We start from the raw sequence: 24032 nt of genomic DNA on the forward strand, positions 1-24032 counted from the left end.
CACTCCAGCATCCCCTTAAGACAGAACATCATTTGCTCTTTCTCTGTAAATTAAAAAATATAAATGTATTGTGACGTTGCAGTTTCGCTGCATCGTTGCAGCGCCCCGCCGCCGTCACAAGGCGCGGGTTTCGCGACCTTTTTCACGCCCGAGGACGGTTCAACGAATCGATACGAGATCTCCAGGGGCATATTATAATTGCGTTACGATATTCTGATCCTTTTTGTTATATTTTGTATTATTGCGTGGCGCCTCACCGAGCCGAGACCCGGAGTTTCCTGAGAGGATACAGAGGAAGCGGAAGCGGAGTCGACGAAAAGGATAAAGGCGAGAGATCGGACGACGGAAAGCGGATCGAAGCGACTCGCGGACCGCCGAGAGCGACGGAGCGCAGGAAGACACGCGCGCGGCGCGTGATTCAGCGGCGGGCGGACCCATAATGGCAGGGCCCCGGGAAGCCGGGGCTAAATCGGCTCACCTGCTCTCCTCACACTGCTGACCGGATTCCGGGATGGATGGCCACCATTCCCGAACCGAAAAGGAGGAACGCGGAGGCAGACACGTCCCGTCCGCCGCCGGGAAGAATCCCGGAAAATTTGCCGCGCGAGCGAAGGGCCGTTTAGCGCCCTGCGGAAAGCCGTAATTCACGGCCCTACGCACGAATCCGCCGCGAGCCTGCGAGCTCACCCCTCATTGGTCCGCGCTCCAACGTCGCGGGGCCGCGTACGCCCGGGGTGGGGTGCGCTATCGATTCCGCCATCGAGCGAAATTTCGGGAGCATTCTTGGATCGTCCTCGCCAACCGAAACACGCAAAATCTAAGTCGCGATAATTTTGTGTTCTGCACTTCGTCGTTTCGTACGTTGGAGCTTGTCGAACTCCTCGCAGCTACTCTTCCGACCCTTGTGACGACGGCGAAGATCCTCGAGAGAGAATCAGCCTACGGTGAGGTTGCCTCGGTAATATTGAGCATGTAAAGCCACGACACCGCTCCCCGGGTCGCGCTCTCGCCCGGAAAAATTCGCAATAACTAGTGTATTCGCCGACAAGGCGTATTTAGCGATCGATAGCGAGAGCGAGGGGCACCGGAATGGTCTCGTGGCCGTGGGATCGCGATCGAAATCTACGAACCTCTGGAGATCGCGGTAGGCGCGTCGGTGACGACGTTCGATATCGCGAATGCGCCATTTCACGCGCCCTTCGCGTTCACGACCGCGTGTCTCGTTATGCGTAGTATTTCGCCCGGTCGAATCTTAGATTCTGCACGCGATATTAATGGCGTCAGAGGGATATTCGCGTTGGTTTAATTGCGTTACTTACGATTCGCGTTCGGACATTTAGCCTATCCTCGCGATATCGGCTGCGTTGAGATATTATTCGCGGTAGGATGTTGTTCGCCTTAAGATACCATTCAGCGTCGACCTAATAGTGCGTCTCGTTATTACTCGCGATAATTCCGTAATCTTTCTCGCGTTAATTCGAGTATTTCGCGTTACGCCGAGTGTCTCGGCGCATCATTTTTCGCGTTGGACGATCGCTGACAATCGCGTGTGTTGCGTTCGATCAGGATCACTTGCGTTAAGCTCAGTTTCCTGCGTTAGGATAAATCGGTAATTTCGCGTTAGTGATAGTATTGCTCGCGGTAATTCCGCATATTTCCTCGCGTTAGTTTAGTATTTCGCGTTATGTCGAGCGCCCCGGCGCCTTATTTTCGCGTTAGGATGTCCTTGGCGATATCACATGTTGCGTTCGTTCCTTCTTGCGTTGGGACGTTACTCGCGTCACGTTTATTCTCTGCGTTAGATTAGGATTATTACTTGCGTTAGATTAACATTATGACTTGCGTTAGATTTAGATTATTTGGCGACAGAATTCCTGCACGGGTTTGGACCTTGCGCTCACGCGCTCCGAGCGTGGCGCATTATCATTTCGCGGTATCTCACGCTATTATTTCGCGTTTATTTAGGTTATTGATTCGCGAAATGTTTTGCTATTATCTACTGTTCATCCGGGGATTATTACAGAATAAAGGTTATTCTTTATTTGTTAATGGCTTGAGTTACGACATTAATTATTTTGCGTCACCTCGCCGAATATCACGCTGCTCTTCATTAACCCCGCCTTGCGGTTAGGTCGAGCTAGCCATTCCCTCGCACACCGACTTATTTCGTTTTGCGTCTCGTTTTTGGTTTCTCGCGATTTCGCGGACGCGAATTCACGCGTCTGGCGCCCAACATTAGAATCGTTTCGCGGAGTGTCGGAGGTGCGAGAGAATCACCGGAGAGGCCTATCATCCCGCTCTTTTTTCCCCTTTTGATCCGGCACACGCCCCGGACCGCTCCGGGAGTGAAAAAGTCGTGACAGTATATAAAAGGCAATATGTTAAACCCTGAAAATGCAAATGTAAGTAAAACTACACTATATGATAATTATATATACATGAGTAAACATTCTAAATCATTTATATTCGAAAAGTTTAAACTCACAAAAGTGATTCAAATATAAATATAAAAACATGCTGTACAAAAATTATACATACATTAATAAACATTTAAAATTGTTTAAGTTCAAAAATAGGGTTAAATGAAATTGTACCTATTATTGAAAAAATAATGAATACATCCAATAATATTAAAAATGTAAAAGTTAACAATAAGCACTACAAATTAATAATACAAAATTTAAAAAAGAGATTTAAAAAATTACTAAAAATGTGTGTGCATGTGCGTGCATGCGTGTGTGTGTGTCTTAAGCAGGGTCGACAAAATTCCACATTTTCTGGATAAAGTCCATGTCAGTGGTAAAAACCGGTATTTTCCGGAAAAACCGGCAAAAACTGATCTTTTCCATTAAAAATAGTAAAATAAATAAAAATCTTATCGAGATATTTTAATTCATAGGTAGCTCGAGGTGCCTATAATCTTAGCTACGGTTCTGCGCGAGAATATTTAAACATCAAAAAACAAACGCGCTGGAAAGGTCGCTCATTTATTCATACTCCCTACAAATCTTTCTAGGTACCTGTATTAAAGTTATACGTTTATTGGTTTGGTTACTGATTATTGGTTATTGGTGAAGTTGTTAGTGTAGTTAACATGAGTAATTTGAAAAACGCATTAGGAAGACACAAAGACGCTGTATGGTCTTGCTCTTGAATCCTGTTCCGTTAATAACATCAATAAACAGAAATGTATTTCTTGTGAAATATTAGTAAGTGCAAAAGCCCCATAATTGAAACAGCATCTTCAAAAGTGTAATAAGTTTCAAAAGGATGAAGCTAATTTAATAAATAAAGATCAATTTAGACAATGATTTGGAAGAATCGAATAAAGAAAACGAATTGATATTAAATCACCTTCATGCTTTTATGAAATAGCCTTTGATGTCAAATTATATAATTAAAACTACAACTGCACATAAAGAAGAAATAGACAAGGCAATGGCAAAATTTTTATGCTTGCAACATATCTTTTAGAGTCTCTGAAAATATACATTTTAAAAATTTTATCCAAGTTTTACGACCAAGATATGAACCTCCAAATAGAAAACAGTTATCTGGAAATTTACTAAATAAAATTTATGATAAAATCATGCATGGATAAAGTGCAAACCGAGTTGAATGAGAACACAGTTATATTAATGCAAGATGGTTGGAGCGAGGTACATAATACTCCAATTATTGCTAATATTTTTCTACTGGCGAATTGTCTTATTTTTTATCGGCAATTGAGTCTGGATGTAACGTAAAATCTGCAGATTATTGTGTAGGAGTATGGCGAACAATCAACTAAAATATTAGGAAACTTTTATTCGTAATCAACAATTTTACCTTCAAATAGTTGATGAACATGAAAAAGAGATAAATGACAAGATTGCTCGCATTATTAATAATGTTGCGATTTATAAAGAAGTAAAATCTTTGTACGTTCAATTAATACATATAACAAATGCGCTTGATAAGGTAAAATTAAAAAAATTATATTTATTAAAAAGAAATGCAATTCTCTTTCATTATTTTTACTTCAACATACATACGTACAATATAAATACGTACGCATATATACGCACGCACACACGCACATAAACATTGTGCTCAGAAAAAGTTAATTTATATTTATTAATTGTCTTTAGATGTATTATATATATGATTTGATAAAATTATATAAAGTTGCAATAAAATATAATATTTACATGCTTATAAAAAATGTTACATTACACAAAATGTTACATGTAAATAATTACTCGAATGTGTCTTTCTAATCTATTTCTTTAATTTTTTACTTTAATTCTTATGATTTATTCGATATTAGTATCGAGCTGAAGAATGTAACATAACGGACTGTACCAATTTATGGATAACATCGATGAATACCTAATGAAAAATTGGAACCATATAAAAATATTTTGGAAAAGAGATTTTCTGAAACTATTACACCTGCGTATATGTTAGCTTATATATTGCATCTGCAATATGATACTACAAGACTGTCTAAAAACAAGAAGAAACAGCACGAAATTATGCATCAGAATTTGTTGAGAATTGAATAAATGCGAGCTAAAAATTCTCGAACTTCGACGAGACAGCAAGCATTATTCGAGAACGCTTGAAAGGCTCCAAATCGCGACGGTTTCCTCCCCCCCTTTTTTTGTGTGTTTTCGAGCAAACGGCACAGGTGTTTCTCGCGTGATCGCAAGCACCGCGACCAATAGACGATTTGGAGCCAACGAGCGTTTCTCACGTCACCGAATTCCTCGACGCGAAGCTCCGGCCGCGATCCCTCGCCTGCTCCGTCCGGGACGGCAGTGAGCCATCATAACTCGCACGCGATACATGATCGACGTCGAGAAAACGGAGGAATGTAGCGAGTGCGAAATCGCGAGTGCGAAGTCCAGTGTAACCCACTTTAATAAAAAGGACTGACTGTTATTTCGTGTACTCATTTTTGTACTTTCCACGGCGCGCACCGCGAAAACGTCGAGCGGTCCACTGACATTTAATGGTCCTTCGAGCCGGATCGACATAAAAGACCGGCATAGACAGTTCGACCGCCTCAAAAGTGCTCGCGTTGTGCTACGCCGAGATTGACGAATCGGCGCGCCCGCTCGACTCGCTCGAAAACGGAGTTCGCCGCCTACGCGTTCTCGACTCCGTGGCTCACTCCGAACATTGAGCGCACCACACCCGCTCTCCTAAAGATAGGTGCCTTGTGATTTTGTGAAGTGCTTCGGAGGCTCCTGCGGGACCTCCAGCAAACGTATCGTGCTCCTTGCGATACGCATCCGCCGCCCGACGGCGCCCTGCTTTGCGACGTGCTATACGTCCCTGCCTCCCGCGAGTACCTGCTACTCGCCGCGGAGTCGCACACCGAGACGTGCCAGACGTCCCTGCCTCCCGCGAGTACCTGCTACTCGCCGCGGAGTCGCACACCGAGACGTGCCAGACGTCCCTGCCTCCCGCGAGTATCGCCCTGCTACTCGCCGCGGAGTCGCACCGAGACGTGCCAGACGTCTCTGCCTCCCGCGAGTATCGCCCTGCTACTCGCCGCGGAGTCGACCACCGAGACGTGCCAGACGTCCTTGCCTCCCGCGAGTATCGCCCTGCTACTCGCCGCGGAGTCGCACCGAGACGTGCCAGACGTCCCTGCCTCCCGCGAGTATCGCCCTGCTACTCGCCGCGGAGTCGCACACGAGCGTCTTCGCTCGACAAGAAGATTGACACGCAAGTGTCTGAAAGATTTCTACACGATCCAGACATCTGCTCAACATGTCTTCGGATCTCGAAAATCTACTCATTGCTCAAGGCAATGCGATTGACCAGCTACGACGGTCGCTGATTAACTTCAAAAAGCTTCCCAAGGCTCAGGTCACTCTCCCTAAGACGAAGGGGAGACTGACGAATTTGGAGGGTCTCTGGGAAAAGGTGCAAGCCCTCCATGTCCAGCTGCTGCAGACGGCTACGGCGGAGGAGAAGAAGTCGACCCACTACTTCAAGGACGAGGAATTTCTTGCCGCCGAGGACGCCTACCTCGACGCGACGGACCACCTCCACGAGGTCATCGGTAAATTAAGTAGCGACGCCCCGAGCGCGCCGTATCGAGGTAACGAGTCTTCTTATCGCGACGCGCACTCCGGAGTGTCATTGCATCTGCCTCGTATCTCGCTTACGAACTTTTCTGGTGCTTTCGCTGAATGGGAGAATTTTCGCGGAATCTTCGAGTCTCTCGTAGCAAACAGTGAATCGTTGACAAGAACACAAAAGTTACATTATCTGAAAGCGAGCCTCTCCGGCGAGGCCGCGTCGTTGATTAATAACATTCAAATTTCTGACGCGAACTACGAGGCAGCGTGGCTACTTCTTACCGACGAATACGACAACCGCAACGCGATTATTCACGCGCATATCCATTCGTTCGCCGACTTACCGAAAATGAAAAACGAGAACGTGACCGAGTTGAAAAAACTTCGCGATAGTGTGTCCGCATCTCTCGCCGCGTTAACGAATCTCGATCGTCCGGTCGATATGTGGGACGACCTCCTAGTTTATATTATCTCGCAAAAGTTCAGTCCGCAAACGCGCAATGAATGGAATCTTAAACGAGGCAACACGGATGCGTACCCTACGTATAAAGAGATTCATGACTTCATGACTCTTCGCATTCGCGGTCTCGCGGATTACCCTTCGCAATCCGAATCTGCGTCAAATAGTGCGCGCGGTAATAGAGCTCGTGCTTCGGTGAATACGGTTTCGCCCGTCAAATGCGTCCGTTGTTCCGGAAACCACGGTCTTGCAAAGTGTAATAAATTTCTAAGTCTGTCGGTCGAGCAGCGTTGACTCGCCGCGCGACAGCATAAATGTTGCTTTAATTGTTTGAGAACCGAGCATTTTTCAAACAATTGTCCGAGTAAAGGACGGTGCAATCAATGCCACCAAGCTCACCATTCGCTGCTTCACCGCGAGGGTACGGAAACTGGTACTAAAAGTACGCTTTCCGCGATTAATTCGCCGTCCTCAGCTCCGTCAGCTGTGTCAGTCGCCGCTGCCTCCGAGTCACCGGCCGCGCCCTCAGCGTTCGTTCAAAACGTGCATGCTACTCGAGATTTTGTGAAACAACCGCCTCATGTACTTCTCGCCACTGCGTATGTTAGTTTAAGTACAATCGAGGGCCGCACATTGAAAGTACGTGCACTACTAGATCAAGGCTCGACATACAGTTTCATATCAGAATCTCTTTGTCAGACGATGCGAACCAGGCGTCATCGTGCCGCGTTGAAGATACATTGTTTTGGAGAAAAATTTAATGGAGTCGCGCGGTCACAAGTTAATCTTGCTCTCGCGCCCTGCGACAAACAGGGACCGATATTTCCCTTCTCGGGTTACGTATATCAAAGAATCACTTCTTATACAGCCTCTCAACAGAAGCCGGCCGCAATGTGGCCACATCTACGCGATTTACCTTTAGCAGATCCTGATCCCTCATGTAATCACCCGATTCATGTATTAATCGGCGCGGATTTATACGGGTCTCTGCTACTCGACGGTCTACGTCAGGGCCCGGTCGGCACTCCGACGGGCCAGCTTACAATTTTCGGATGGATCCTCTCCGGTCCCGCCGGCCCTGCGCGCCCGGCCGGAGAGTCCGCTTCTGTCCTGAGTTGCGTATCCTGCGAGGATACGAATTCCTTAATTCAAAGTTTTTGGGAGGACGAACGTATCCCCTCTCGAACTCCTCTCACCGAAGAGGACGAACGTTGCGAGAAGCATTTTGCGACGACTCATTCTCGCGATTCACAAGGACGCTACATTGTGCGTTTGCCGTTCAAAAACGGCCCCCTTCGCGTCGGCGACACATTCCGAAAGGCTTCCTTCCTGTACTCCAATATGGAGCGCCGACTCGCGCGGAAACCAGAAATCGCCGCGCAGTATCACGATTTTTTAAGAGAATACGAATCGATGGGGCACATGGAGTCGGTACGGGCGGACGAGCGCCCCCCTTACCCCCCGATATACATCCCGCATCATTTTGTTTTACGCGAATCGAGTACAACGACCCAGTTACGCGTCGTGTTTAATGCCTCTAGCGAATCGACCGACAAAACCTCGCTCAATGATTTTCTAATGGCGGGACCTAAACTTCAACAAGACATCGCCGCGATAATCCTGCGCTGGCGACTCTTTCGGTACGTGTACATGGCTGACATTGCTAAAATGTTCCGACAAATACTCGTGCATCGGGATGACGCGGACTATCAACGAATTCTTTGGCGCCCCCCCGACAGTCTGTTGATTCGGCTTTACCGCTTACTCACCGTGACCTACGGGCAAAAACCTTCGCCTTTTCTCGCACAGCGCTCCCTTATCCAATTAGCTCGCGACGAAGGTAAAGACTTCCCCGACGCGGTCAATATAATCGAAGAGTCGACCTACGTCGATGGTGTTCTTTTCGGAGCAGACGACCTTCTGTCTCTGCTCGAGAAGCGCAAGCAACTCGTGGGCATAGTGAATCGCGGATGTTTCCCCCTGCGAAAATGGGCCGCGAATTCAGCCGAACTTTTGACGGATATTCCAGAGGACCAACGGGAATCCTCGGACTATCCGATCAACCACGATGACACGCTCAAGGTCCTCGGCCTGTCTTGGTCTCCGCGCGATGACTCGTTTCGTTTCGTAATTTCGCCATACGCCGTGACAGTTCATACTAAGCGCTCCGTTTTATCGTTTATTGCAAAGCTGTATGACCCCCTCGGCTGGGCGTCACCGATAGTCATCGCGGCCAAGATGTTGATGCAGGAGCTCTGGCTCCGTAAAATTGATTGGGATGCTCCCATCCCCGATGATCTTCTGCATCAGTGGATCAATTACGTTTCAGACTTGCCTAATATTAGCAAAATACGCATTCCTCGATGGACAGGGATGCGTCAAGATAAAATCGATGTTGAATTGCACGGCTTCGCGGACGCCTCCACTCGCGCTTACGCCGCGGTAGTTTTCCTCCGAATCGTGCATTCTCCCTCTAACATTCAAGTCATCCTCCTCGCGGCCAAAACGAAAGTCGCGCCATTGAAAACCGTTAGCGTTCCACGCTTGGAACTTAACGCCGTCGTTCTATTAATTCGATTGATAGAATGGGTAAGAAACACCACGGGCTTGATGCGAGCTCTCTTATTTGGATGGACTGATTCCCAAATCGTATTAGCTTGGCTTCTACAACATCCATCCCGCTGGAATTCCTATGTCGCGAACCGCGTCTCCGAGGTGCAGACGCGCCTTCCGACCGTACGTTGGCAACACGTTCGCTCCCAGGAAAATCCTGCCGACTGCGCGTCGCGCGGCTTTACTGCCGCCGATCTCGTCAATCATGAATTATGGTGGTCGGGGCCCCGGTGGCTTAGCTCGACCACGGCCTCGTGGCCGATCCCCCCGACTCCGACTGAAAAGGACATTTTACAAACGGTATCTTCCGAAGCGCGTAAAGCTACCGTTCATCTCGTCGATTCAGCTCCTGAGTGGGATCTGCCCACCTCCTGCTCGAGCTGGATCCGACTTCTTCGTATTACCGCGTACATTCGGCGTTTCGTTCGGAACTTAAAAAATAAAGTCGCCTCTTCGGTGATCGTCAAGTCTCCCTTGACCGCAGAGGAGATTCACGAAGCCTCCGTCTTTTGGCTTCGATCGGCACAAGCGACTTGTTTTTCGGATGACTTGAAGGCTTTGAACGCTCACGCCGCTGTATCGCGATCAAGTTCCTTACGCTCTCTCCACCCCTTTATCGGGAAAGATAAATTAATCCGGCTTGGCGGGCGGCTCGAAAACTCCGCGCTGAGTTACAATGAGCGACACCCCGTCATACTTGCTAGACATCATATTGCCGAACTTTTGATCGATCAAGCACACCGACGCTCTCTCCATGGAGGGACTAAACTCACGCTTAGATGTCTCCGTCAAAATTATTGGTTAATTTCCGCGCGAAGCATGATCAAATCTCACATTCATAAATGTGTTACATGCGTTCGACATTCCGCGAAAACTCCGACGCAATTAATGGGTGATCTCCCGAGTCCCCGAGTAAATCCTGCTCCTCCGTTCTCTCACACGGGCATAGATTACGCCGGACCTATGAACATTACCCCCGTTGTCGGTCGCGGCCAAAAGGGGAGCAAACACTACGTCGCGGTGTTCGTTTGTCTCGCCACTAAGGCGATCCACCTCGAAAGTGTGGAGGATTACTCCACCGATGGATTCCTCGCGGCATTTCAACGGTTTGTCAGTCGCCGCGGACTGCCATCGGACATGTACAGCGATAATGGCACGAATTTTGTGGGTGCTGACCGCGAGCTCCAACGCAGCTTCCGCGCGCTTGTGAACAACCCCTCCCTTAAGGAAATTCTCGCTAACGACGGCGTACGGTGGCATTTCGTGCCCCCTGCGGCACCACTTCGGCGGGCTTTGGGAGGCTGGAGTGAAGAGCTTTAAGCACCATCTCAGGCGAGTGACTGGTGCTCGCACTCTGTCTCGCTCCGAATTCGTTACGCTTTTATGTAAGATAGAGGCTTGCTTGAACTCGCGACCGATCTCTCCACTTAGCGACGATCCGTCCGATTATACCGCTTTGACACCTGGTCATTTCCTTATCGGCCGACCGCTCACGAGCGTACCGGAGGAATCCGTCCTCGAAATCAATGCGAATCGGTTGTCGCGATGGCAACACGTACAATTAATGCTCGAACAGATCTGGCGTTCTTGGTCGTCGGACTATTTACATTCATTGCAACAGCGCGTGAAATGGACCGAATCTCACGATAATCCGAAGGTTGACGAGTTAGTTTTACTTAAGAGTAACCTACTCCCTCCTTCAAAGTGGGAACTCGCAAAAATTCAGCAGGTCCATCCCGGACTTGACGGTCGCGTTCGCGTCGTCACATTACGCACCGCCAATTCCGAGCTAAAACGACCAATAACCCAGATCTGTCGGTTGCCCGCCTCTATCAGTCCGCCGGGAACCGCGGAATCCCGTTAGAATTAAGCTCGTTCGTTTTTCATTAGATTTAAGGACATTGTAAAAATAGGTTAAGTTCTCAAATGTATATATTGTATATAACGCTTTGAACCAAGACGTTCCCACGCTCCTCTATGCGACCTTGTCAACCCCCGTTCGTTTCGCATTCCGTCGAATGCGAGGCGGGCGGCATGTTGAGAATTGAATAAATGCGAGCTGAAAATTCTCGAACTTCGACGAGACAGCAAGCATTATTCGAGAACGCTTGAAAGGCTCCAAATCGCGACGGTTTCCTCCCCCCCTTTTTTGTGTGTTTTCGAGCAAACGGCACAGGTGTTTCTCGCGTGATCGCAAGCACCGCGACCAATAGACGATTTGGAGCCAACGAGCGTTTCTCACGTCACCGAATTCCTCGACGCGAAGCTCCGGCCGCGATCCCTCGCCTGCTCCGTCCGGGACGGCAGTGAGCCATCATAACTCGCACGCGATACATGATCGACGTCGAGAAAACGGAGGAATGTAGCGAGTGCGAAATCGCGAGTGCGAAGTCCAGTGTAACCCACTTTAATAAAAAGGACTGACTGTTATTTCGTGTACTCATTTTTGTACTTTCCACGGCGCGCACCGCGAAAACGTCGAGCGGTCCACTGACAGAATTATTTCCGGATGTTTTACCGTTAATTATATCCTTTCAAGCAGAGGCTGAACCCTTTCTAAAATCTTTTTTTTTTTAAGCCAAAAATATGAATGTTAGAATGAGATGGAAAGCATTCAGTAAAAATGATCATCTTCCTGCAGATTTTATTAATTTTATCATGCACTTACATAACTGTCCAGTAAATTCCGTTCAATTCAATTCAATTCCGTAAATTCAATTGAGAGAATGCTTTCCAATTTCAGTTTTATCCAAAATAAAATCCGTAATAGATTAGGAATCGATAGAGCTAATAAATTAGTATTTTGTTATAAGACGTTGAATGGTAAATTCGAACCAGATCTGCAGTGATAAAAATTTTTAATTCTACTATTATGTTTCCTCTCTTATTAGAAATATGATATAAAATTTAGTAACACCTTTAAAGTATCTGTTTTAAAAGTAGATATATTTTATGTACTAATTTGAATTAAAAGCTTTTTAATATTATATTGATTTCGTTTTTTAAACCATAGTGATTAACATAATTTATTAAATATATATCTCTTTTTGTATAAAATAATATAATAAATATATTTAGTTTATATTTAGTTAGTAGTATAATAAATATTTTATATAATAGTTATATAATAGTTAGTTATATAATAAATTTAGTTAGTAATATAATAAATATATTTAGTTTATATACAGGTGTTCCAGACCTGAGGTACTATCCGTTAATTCCTGAGATCATTTTAAAACGATAATTCTAATACTAAAATGATAAGGCTATAAAAATTTTTAAATGAGAAGTTTTAAGTGAGAATTTAAAGTTAGCCAATCCATTTGTCAGGAGTTCACGCGCTCAGTCAAGTCACATTGCTAGTAAAAATGTTTCAGGACAATTCTTTCTCGAAACTAACATAATTTTACATACGTATTGTTTAAGTTATAATTATTTCTTATCTTTATGTATAAGTATGTGTATGAGTTATTAATTAAGTGTAATAATAAGAATTTTCGTTTTAAATTGATCACATGAATCTGCTATTAACGGGTACGTCAGGTCTGGAACACCCTGTATATTAGTCATTTTTATAAATTTTTCCAGTTTATTCCATTGGATAAAGTTTGGGACGGTAAAAACCGGAATTTGCCATGGTTTTTTTCACTTACTGGTTTTTGCCGTCCAACCCTGCTTATAAGAGCTTATTAATTTCTTTATACACTGCAAATAAAACTTATAAATCAATAAGATTCATAAATAAGTTTTTAAACAAAATGTACTTTATCTGAAAATTTCTAAAGTCAGTAAGAAAATTGTTGGAAGTTCTAAACTTTCAAATTAAAATTATAATAACTAATTGTTCAAGATATAAAATTATGTGATAACAATATCTTTCAATATCGTTCAATAACAATATCTTTAATACACAGATTATTTTTTTACACAAAATATATGTAATCAAAACGTTACTAATTAAAACTCATGATGTTAAAAACGAAGGCAATCCGATTTAATTTAATTTTGAAATACAAATATTAATAACAAGACAAAAGGGCTTGCGAACTAGCAGGTTGTTAATGCTGACATGTATTTAAAATCATAACAATGACTTGACAATAACAAACGTTTCGGCCATAACTGTGGCCTTCTTCAGTGTAGTCGTTAATTTAAAATAATATACCCCCTTATACAATAAAGAATCATTCGCTTATAAATTAGATCGCCTGCTACATTCCAACGATTAAAACGCATTCGCTTACATACGCTCACATCCTACGCACACCGTCTCAGTCAGATCGCAGCTCGTAGACATATCGCGTCTGGTATTACTCCGAGCCTTCGTAAAGTCAGTTTGCCGCTCGCCGATATATCGCGTCTGGTAATCCTTCGAGCCCTCGCAGAATCATGATGGGAAGGAATCCGTCCCTACACCGTCTTCACAATACGGCAAGAATGGATGCCCTTATGTGGAAATTTATTTCGTATTAAATTAAAAAGAACCAGTAAACTTATACAGCTCAACCTGCACTAGCTACCTTCGCTCGCGGAAACGCTTCTCGAACGACACATGTTCGTCAGTGGTCGGTCAGGTGTCAAATGCGAGCGTCAGCGGTCTATCCAGAGGGAAATTATGGAGGGGATAGAGTACGGGAGAGGAAGGAGAAGAGACCCACGTGGTAATCAGGAAGGTGGGAGAGTGTTAAGGATCGGGAGATAGGCTTCTGGCAATAACTCCGTGTCACTGTGCTTATTAAGACCGTCGCTCTGTCTCTTTATATGTAACATTTCAGAGATGAGACGTTTATTATATATCGGCTCATTGTCTAAGATCCTCACTCCTTCCCAATCTAATCTATGATCCGTTTTTAAACGATGTTCGGTAATAACTGATGGAGATCCGCTTCTCTTTAAGATATCGGATTTATGCTCTTTAATTCTGGTTTTGAGCTGTCTTTTAGATTGCCCCACATAAGTGGCATCACAATCCACACAACTTATCTTATAAACTATTCCGCAGTGTGCTGATATGTCTAATTTGTCCTTGCCCGTTGTGATAAACCTGTTCAACTTAAACGGAATCGTAAAGGCAGGGCGAAAATTAATATTTTTGGCTAACGTCGTAAAGCCATCTGAAATAGTTTTAACATACGGAATAGTAAAATTAGAAATCTTAGCAGATTGGCTGCTAGGTTGTGTGTTATGAGCTAGGAATTTAATTCTTCTTCTGATCGTAGAAAAAATGAAACCAAGCGGATATCCATTCTTAAGTAATGTGTTAATTGTGTTTTTTAAATTTTCCTTGTGAAACTGCGGGTGAGAAAGAGAGATGATCTTATCAATGAGCCCGTATATTACGCCTCTTTTGTGACAAAGAGGATGGTTGGAATTAAAATTCAAATATCTGCCTGAGTAAGTCGGTTTATGGAAATGGTCGAAAATCATTCTCTCATCCTCTATTACCATGGCAACATCCAAAAAATCGAGTTTGCCCTCGCGTCCGATTTCACACGTAAATTGCAACCGATCATGTAACGAATTGAACGTCTCCAGTGTATTCTCAATCTCATTACAAGGAGCATCCATTGCAATGTCATCGACATACCAAATATAAAACTGTGGAACATAATTAAGCCGTGATATTGCAACCCGCTCCAGATCACACATAACCATATCTGCCGCTATTGGCGATAGTGGAGAACCCATGGGGCTGCCAAAAATTTGCTTATAATATTTATTGTTAAATGAGAAGTATGTCGAGTTGAGAACCAATCGGATTGCAATAGTGAATTCGTCAAGCGGAATGTCTGTGAGCTTCGAAATCTCATCCCACCTATTTGTTACACTGTCCACCACCAAGTCTGTTGGAACATTGGTAAAAAGTGAAACGACATCCAATGATATCAGAGTACGATTAGAGTCGAACGGCATACCATTTAATTTATTAACCAAATGGTAGCTATTATTAATATGGCTAGGAGATTTCGAAACGCCCTTCGACAGAATTTCATGTAGACAGCACGCAAGCATGTACAAAGGGCTATTAATGGATGATACAATAATTCTAAGAGGATTGCCCGGCTTATGTATCTTAGGCAATCCGTAAGCTCTCGGTAGGATGCCGTCCGTACAATTAAGTTTTTGGTACATGGAGTGATCAATATACCCCTTCTTCTTCCACCTTGTTATTAAGGAGCGTAACTCGCTCGAGAGTTTTTTTACCGGATCTTTCTCAATTAATTGGTAAAAGGAAGTATCCGAGAGTGATAACTCCATATTCCTAATATATTCGACCTTGTCCAAAGCCACCGTGACACTGCCTTTGTCAGCTTTTGTAAAGAGAATTTCTGGATGTTCCCTAATGAACTTTTTGGTGGAATTAATCCATCCTAAAATCATTTTTTCGTTCTTGGTAACCGTAAGTTTCTTGTTGGCAACATTATTAAGTAAAGCTACCGATTTGTTTCTGAAACCCCCTCTGATGGACTCTTGGCATTTGTTAATGTTACCTTCTATGTGCTTAATAAACTCTGTAATTAGTTTAGGTATTTCAACATCTTTAATAGGAACACCGAACCGTTCTCCCAATTGTAACAGATAAACAACTTCATCCGGGATTATATATGTGCTAAGATTGCGAAACCATCCATGCTGAACGGAATCTAACGAAGATTCTTGTTTAAAATTATTAGCTCAAAGATTGATATGAAATGCATTGGGTCCTGGTTTGGTAACAGAAATTTTTTTGCTCGGAATGTCAGAATCCACCGAGGTAACCTCACCAGAACAAAAATAATTAATGTCACCTATCATAGATTTCTTACGTATGTTGGAGCTTTTTACCAACCACCTTATTTTTTTATCAACTATTTCACATCGGCAGTGCCACAGATGACCCTCGACAATTTCCTGGCGAGAAAAGAAAGCATTCCCGATCCCCGGGGGCAATACATTAGAAATCGACCTGTAAACCCTGTACATATCATGTCTAACGCACTGTAAGCTTTTGTACGCGTCACTCAGTTCGAGTCTTAAAATGGATAAACAGTATCTATGAGTGATGATGTTAAGTTTGTTAATGTAATCGATTTGTAAAAGCCTGATGTTGCCTTTGGCTCGATTTAAGTTTAAGTGTGCAGGAATCACGTCCAACTTAATGCACGATCTTATAAATCTAATTTTAATTCGCAAAGAAACGCATATCTTCATTAACTTAATGTATTCGTTGAGCAAAGAACAAGAATAATCCCCAAAATAAGTTCTGATATATTTAAAAAAAGGAAGTTTAAAACGCAACATATCGCCCGCGTGAATATAAACAATAATGTATAATGTTCGCTTGGAATATAATAACAAGACAAAAGGGCTTGCGAACTAGCAGGTTGTTAATGCTGACATGTATTTAAAATCATAACAATGACTTGACAATAACAAACGTTTCGGCCATAACTGTGGCCTTCTTCAGTGTAGTCGTTAATTTAAAATAATATACCCCCTTATACAATAAAGAATCATTCGCTTATAAATTAGATCGCCTGCTACATTCCAACGATTAAAACGCATTCGCTTACATACGCTCACATCCTACGCACACCGTCTCAGTCAGATCGCAGCTCGTAGACATATCGCGTCTGGTATTACTCCAAGCCTTCGTAAAGTCAGTTTGCCGCTCGCCGATATATCGCGTCTGGTAATCCTTCGAGCCCTCGCAGAATCATGATGGGAAGGAATCCGTCCCTACACCGTCTTCACAATACGGCAAGAATGGATGCCCTTATGTGGAAATTTATTTCGTATTAAATTAAAAAGAACCAGTAAACTTATACAGCTCAACCTGCACTAGCTACCTTCGCTCGCGGAAACGCTTCTCGAACGACACATGTTCGTCAGTGGTCGGTCAGGTGTCAAATGCGAGCGTCAGCGGTCTATCCAGAGGGAAATTATGGAGGGGATAGAGTACGGGAGAGGAAGGAGAAGAGACCCACGTGGTAATCAGGAAGGTGGGAGAGTGTTAAGGATCGGGAGATAGGCTTCTGGCAATAACTCCGTGTCACTGTGCTTATTAAGACCGTCGCTCTGTCTCTTTATATGTAACATTTCAGAGATGAGACGTTTATTATATATCGGCTCATTGTCTAAGATCCTCACTCCTTCCCAATCTAATCTATGATCCGTTTTTAAACGATGTTCGGTAATAACTGATGGAGATCCGCTTCTCTTTAAGATATCGGATTTAGGCTCTTTAATTCTGGTTTTGAGCTGTCTTTTAGATTGCCCCACATAAGTGGCATCACAATCCACACAACTTATCTTATAAACTATTCCGCAGTGTGCTGATATGTCTAATTTGTCCTTGCCCGTTGTGATAAACCTGTTCAACTTAAACGGAATCGTAAAGGCAGGGCGAAAATTAATATTTTTGGCTAACGTCGTAAAGCCATCTGAAATAGTTTTAACATACGGAATAGTAAAATTAGAAATCTTAGCAGATTGGCTGCTAGGTTGTGTGTTATGAGCTAGGAATTTAATTCTTCTTCTGATCGTAGAAAAAATGAAACCAAGCGGATATCCATTCTTAAGTAATGTGTTAATTGTGTTTTTTAAATTTTCCTTGTGAAACTGCGGGTGAGAAAGAGAGATGATCTTATCAATGAGCCCGTATATTACGCCTTTTTTGTGACAAAGAGGATGGTTGGAATTAAAATTCAAATATCTGCCTGAGTAAGACAAATATTAATGTTTTAAAATATTACAGATAGGTAACTAAACCATATGAATTTGATATAAAAGACATTTTAAGACAAGTGAGTAAAAATATTTGATATAAAAGACATTTTAAGACAAGTCAGTAAAAATATTTAATACAAAATTATAAAATAATTACGTGACAAATTATAAAAATTTCAACAAATATATAATAGTAAAAATAAAATAATTTTACCTTCTACAAATTGAATCAAAGATCTCTTTTAGTCCAGTATTAGTTTCACGGGAAAGTCTTAGCATTTCTTCTTTCATTTCAAGCTGTGCTTTAATAAAAGTAACTTCGGATGATTATGTTCTTTCAAAGTATGTACTTTGTTATCCTGAACAATGGCGTTGCTTGGACATTTTGTTGTTCTCCGTGAGTTACATCGAAAGACGTTATCATAACAATTATCTCTAGAATACAAATAATCATCATATACATAAGTATGTGTCCCCTTCTGTCTTCCAGGTAAAATTTCCATCTACAATGAAACAAATTTGGTTACAAATACATACAAATTAAACATTTTATATTGTAGAAAATATGCTAATATTCAGTCCTCAATTAATATATCTTCAATTTTTTAATGCAAATAAGTATTATAATATTATTACAACAATACAATATTAACAAGGTTTTAATATACAGATTATCTACTACAATTACTAATAAACCACGCTCCTTTGAAAATTGAGCAAAAAGTAAAATGTAACCAAAATTAAAACAGCGTAAACTTTTGAAAAATAATTGTACGAAAATTATATTGCAGTTTACGTAATAATAATATTGAGTAACTAAAAAATCATATTGCTATTAATTTTCTGCAATTTAGTATAGTTATGTTAATAAAAGCATTAGTCACAAGTTAATTAAACATTTTATTTAACAGAATACACAAAATTATTTAAAACTCGGATGTAACACGTGGAAAATGCAAACTTTTTGGTATTGCTGGCATTCTTACTTACGTTGATAATAAAAGGCAGAAAAGAGACCGAAATAGTTTGTAGTAAAGAAGTTGCCACTTCTTGCAAAATATCTTGGTATATGTTGGTTTCCACTTTATTTCAAGTTACTTCAAAATACAACACGAGCACGGTATTTGTAACAAGAGCGATATTACGACAAGAGCGATATTACGGCAAAAGCGATATTCCACACAAGAGCATTTCAGGCACGTAACGACACGAGCATAGTTGGATAAGAAATACCGCGGAAAAGCGCGGAAAACGTGCACGTATACATGGTGTAAGAAGAAAGGTGAACCATTCCGCAGTAGGTTAAAAGTGGTGGGGAACAGTCAGCCAATTAAGGGTCGGCAGGAGACACGGTGGAGACCTCTGTCGGGTTGGCTTAGCTGCGACTCGCTGCGAGTCCGTATTTTATTTATTATAAATTTTTAAGAGCAAAAATGCAAAATCGGGCTTTGTAGCTGACTGCATTATTATATAAAGAGTATATAAAAAAAATTCACGAATCTATGTAACTTATTTTATGAGAAATCTTGTTATTACGAAATTCGTAATAACAAGATTTCTCATAAAATAAATTACATAGATTCGTGAATTTTTTTTTATATACTTTTTATATAATAATGCAGTCAGCTACAGAGCCCGATTTTGCATTTTTGCTCTTAAAAATTTATAATAAATAAAATACGGAATAAAGTGCAGTTTAACGTGCACTTAGTGCATAAAGTGCACCTGAGTGTACCTGAGTTTGCCTGGGTCTCCTGTCGACCCTTAAGGTGCGATTTCACGATGACGCTCGACGCTGGATTCGAGCGTCAAATCTAGTCACGTGATAGATTCAGAGGGACGTGAAATATAACATAACCACTGGATTGGCTGAAATGAGCGTCGGAGTTCGGTCTGAGCCGCCATAGTGGTCGGACGTGTTTCCGTCCCGTGTTGAGCTTCGATCCTAACCTCCCTGGCTGTAGTGCTTGATTTATATTGCTTTTTGTAGTGCCTGACTGGCCTTGCTTTCGTGGCCGTATTTGTTGCGTGTAGTCTCTGTGCTTCTCTCTCGGAGGGGGAGCTATTTTTGATTACGTATGGCGGATCACTCGGATCCCGTGCCGAAGCAGGATAACCCGCGAGCTCCCGAAGACAATGCCACCAGAAAGCCGTGCAAAAGAATGCGAACTGGTGTCTCGGAACAACAATTCGAAACGGCCGTAAAGCAACTACTGGAAAAGGACTCGACGATGGATCTCGAGGAACGTACAACGATCCAACGCGGGATTACACTGCCTGAGGGGCAGAGGGGCGATGCGGTACAGATAAGTGATATGCCCCAGCTTCATAAAGAGTCTGAAAGTGACGATATGGAGATAGAGGAGAGTATTATAGCTAATAAGCCCGACGCCCGCGCAAGCGAATTTTTTATAAAAAAAGCTGCCGTGGTAAATAATTCTAGGATAACTGACGACTCTCTATCTGCGCACATCGACGCTAGCAACAGCGGGAGTGCCAACGACTCTTGTTCACGTGATCTGCCGGTGAACAGTGTTATTGAAGAGGTCAGAGAGATATACGCCGTTTGTAACGGTAATCTAAGAGAGTGTACACAGCAGCAAGCCCGCCCTGTGATCACTAAATACGACAGCAGCTTTCTCGGCAAAGCGAAGATAACTATGAAATTACCCACTGATCAAACTACTGCGAGGAAGGGGAAAAATCTAATCAAAATATGGATGTGCTTGACGAACAGCCGAATCTGTCCGTCCTCTGTAGAAATGCTGAACCACTTTACAGCCGAAGCGGAATTTCCCGACTACTTGGAAGCCAACCTGGCCTTGGAGGTTATAGAAAAAATCCCAAACAAACTTAAAGCTTTCGTAGAGCAACGCTCCATGATCAATAGAGGAGTTATTGCGGACTGGCCCTCATCCATTAAAGACCTATGGTCGGTAATTCAAAACAAATCCGGTATCATTGGTTTGGAACGGATGTACCGACGTAAATGGGACAATACGCTAAAGAAAACTACTTTATCGGAAACAGATAATATAATTGTGACGTTCAAAGGAGTGGGTATCAGAGATCTAAAGATATTCACGAATAACGTCGGTTTGAAGGTTAGACCGTTTGTCCCGCAGACCAGGCAGTGCTATAATTGCTACAGGTTCGGACATACAAAGATATCTTGCAAAAGCGAAGCGTTTTGTATTGCATGCGGAGATAAATCTCACGGCCAATGTGAGAAGCCTGTTAAATGCCGCAATTGTGGTGGCCCGCATAAGTCTACATATAGAAACTGTCCGGTATTCGAGAAGAATGTACAAATTAATATTGTAATGGCTCATAGAAATATATCTTTTTTCAGTGCTAGACGTATTGTGGAGGGGGGCGATCGTCCTTCTGCCCCCTCGCCGGAGATCTCGAGAGGTGTGGGTGTTTGGCCGAGTTTGCCGTCTCCGAAGGCGGCCTCATACGCTGGAGTCACGCGTATTCGTGACAATACTGGACAGAGTAAACAGCGTTCTATGGAGGTCCCTTTGCCCCGACGCGTGGAGCCGATTAGGCGATTGACGGGTCCTGCCCGTGGGAGATCCCGGGAGTCCTCGGATGGTTCTAGTCAAAAGTACTACAAGCGTTTTGATTTACGCTCAGAGGAAATCAACAAGAACAAGCAAGGTATTATGTTCTCCTCGGCCAGAAATGGTGCCTCCTGGTCGAGCTTCGACATGTCTCGGGCGACGGGGGAGAACTCGTCGGCGGGACGCTTATCACAGGTGCCACAAGATTTTATTAATGGAATGAGGGAAATGTGGCCGCTCCTGCTACAGTTATCAAACAATTCGGACTTCCGGGCATTGTTGGACCGCATTGGCGATAGGAGTAAGCCCATGCAGAATGAATCTTTTGACGTAAGAGAGGCAAATGAATTAGTTGATCGGTCGGATTTATTTGAGAACGAGAGGTTTAGGCCTCTCTATCCGACATAGCGTTCGGTCTCCTACTGTGGAACTGTCGTGAATTTGGGACCAGTAAAAACGAATTAACTAAGCGTGTTGTGGATTTTGACATCGTGATCCTGACTGAGACTAAATGTACGGAAAATAATACAATTAATTTTTCAGGTTTTGACACCGTACAGAGTAAAAACCTGTTAAATAGTGGTGGCGTATCGATCTCTATTCGGAGGAGCATTGAGTTCGATGTTATACCGGCTTTGAATGATGCACCCTTCGGATACGATAGTATTGGCATTAATACCAGAAATCTGGATAACAACTGTAGTATTATGGCGGTGTATAGACACCCCCGTGATCCCATCACATCGCCTGATGTCAGATTGGTGGCCGGACAGGTACCTAGCTCTGCGAACTCGATTGTGCTGGGCGATTTTAATGCCTACAACTCCGCTTGGAATTGCGATCTCACTTCCCAGGACGGCGAAATTTTACACGATACAATGCTTGATATGGGTTTTATCTGCGTCAATACAGATACAAAATCCAGAGCCGGTCGATGAAATCAACGGGATTCCAATATTGACCTGGCATTTGGCACAACTAGTGTGTTGGATAAGATGGAATATAATCAGCTGGAGGACCCCTGGGATAGTGATCACTATCCGATAGTCTTTAATATGGATGGAGATACCCTTCCGTATAGAAAGGTTTCGAATAGAATCTCAACAAAAAAAACTGACTGGTCCCGGTTCCATGGACTCGTCGACAGTGCGGTCAAGACGGATCTCTTACCGCATGTTGACTCCTTTTCCGGGGACTCTAACGACTATTATAGGAAATTTATTGATATACTTAGATCATCGGTGAACCTTGCATCTGGCAGAACAAAGGAATTTAAACCTCCCGAGGTCAGTGCGGCCAAAAAACGTAAAATACAACACAGATGGTGGGATGCAGAGTGCGATGAGGCTATACGGAATAGGAAAAAGGCGTTCAGTATTTTCAAGCGATGTAAGTCCATTAATTCTTGAGTCAGCTACAAGCGCGCATGTGCTGTAGCTAGGAAAACATTTGCCTTCAAAAAAAAAAATGTTTTGAAGATTTCTGCGCAGGTATTAACCGTTTTACCAGTATAAGCTACGTCTGGAACACTATCAGGATTTTAAAAAATGCAAAAAACAGAGTTCGATGGAATTGCTGGCATACGAAGAACAGAGAAGAGGAAATTAAGAAGTCTATTGACAAACTTGCTTCCCCATATGTGGGGGCGGACCCATCATTTCCGATTAATCTGCGCCAAGACGATTCGCCACTGAGCTTACCGTTCCAGAGGCCTGAATTGGACAGGGCCATTGCAATGATTAAGAAGAACTCTGCTCCGGGCCTCGATGGCATCGAATATAAAATGATTAAGGAACTTCCCGAATCGGCACTTTCCTGTTTGCTGAAACTGTTTAACTGCATATGGCACTCAGATTCTCTCCCAGAGGAGTGGCTCCATTATCAGGTGGTCTTCATAGACAAACCTGGCAAAGAAAAGGTCCGCCCGATTTCTCTATCTTCCTGCGTGGGTAAGATATGTGAACGCATGATCAATGAGCGTCTAACATAGTGGGCGGAGAACGAAAACAAGTACAGTCAATCGCAAAATGGCTTCCGCAGGGGAAAGACCTGCGCGGATAACCTTGTCAAAGTAGTATCAGACATCCGTACTTCGTTGTGTTTGGGTGAGTACACGCTTGCTGCTTTCCTAGACGTTTCATCTGCCTATGATAACGTCGATTTCCGCATCATGATTGAGACATTAATCGCGTCTGATTGTCTTACGGGTATCGTCAAATTTATATGTAAATGGCTATACCGGAGACTAGTTCGCTTTATTGTCAATTCACAGGAATTCATGGAACGACTAGTATATGTGGGACTCCCGCAGGGCGCGGTTCTCAGTCCAGCTCTGTACTCTCTCTACACTAAGAAAATCTGCTCTGACCTACCGGAAGGCGTGTACTCGTGCGAGTTTGCCGATGATATCGGCCTATATGTGTGCGGTCCTAATAGACAACGTAATCGGGAGCTATTGCAGCTGGCAGTTAACTTGGTTGCCGAGAGATTACGATCCATCGGTCTTGACCTGGAGCCTCAGAAGACAGTCCTGGTCGAGTTTAATAAATATGGATTACACGATAAAACTCAGAGCATTACTATTCAGGGCTGTGAGGTGTTCAACAA

The 24032-nt window shown here is 43.3% G+C and overlaps 2 protein-coding genes across 2 annotated transcripts; both read left to right on the forward strand.

Moving 5' to 3' along the window:
• Positions 1-5763: 5763 nt before the first annotated feature.
• Positions 5764-6831, forward strand: LOC139783248 (uncharacterized). Its single transcript, XM_071722398.1, has one exon. The coding sequence runs from the start codon at positions 5764-5766 to the stop codon at positions 6829-6831; it is 1068 nt and encodes a 355-aa protein (XP_071578499.1).
• Positions 6832-7428: 597 nt separating this feature from the next.
• Positions 7429-10470, forward strand: LOC139783249 (uncharacterized). Its single transcript, XM_071722400.1, has one exon. It carries the CDS (start codon positions 7429-7431, stop codon positions 10468-10470), a length of 3042 nt encoding a protein of 1013 aa, XP_071578501.1.
• The last annotated feature ends 13562 nt before the right edge of the window (positions 10471-24032 follow it).

Source organism: Temnothorax nylanderi, unplaced genomic scaffold, assembly GCF_030848795.1.
Source record: "Temnothorax nylanderi isolate EJ_2023f unplaced genomic scaffold, tnyl_v1.0 TNYL_tig0482_pilon, whole genome shotgun sequence".
NCBI lineage: Eukaryota > Metazoa > Arthropoda > Insecta > Hymenoptera > Formicidae > Temnothorax > Temnothorax nylanderi.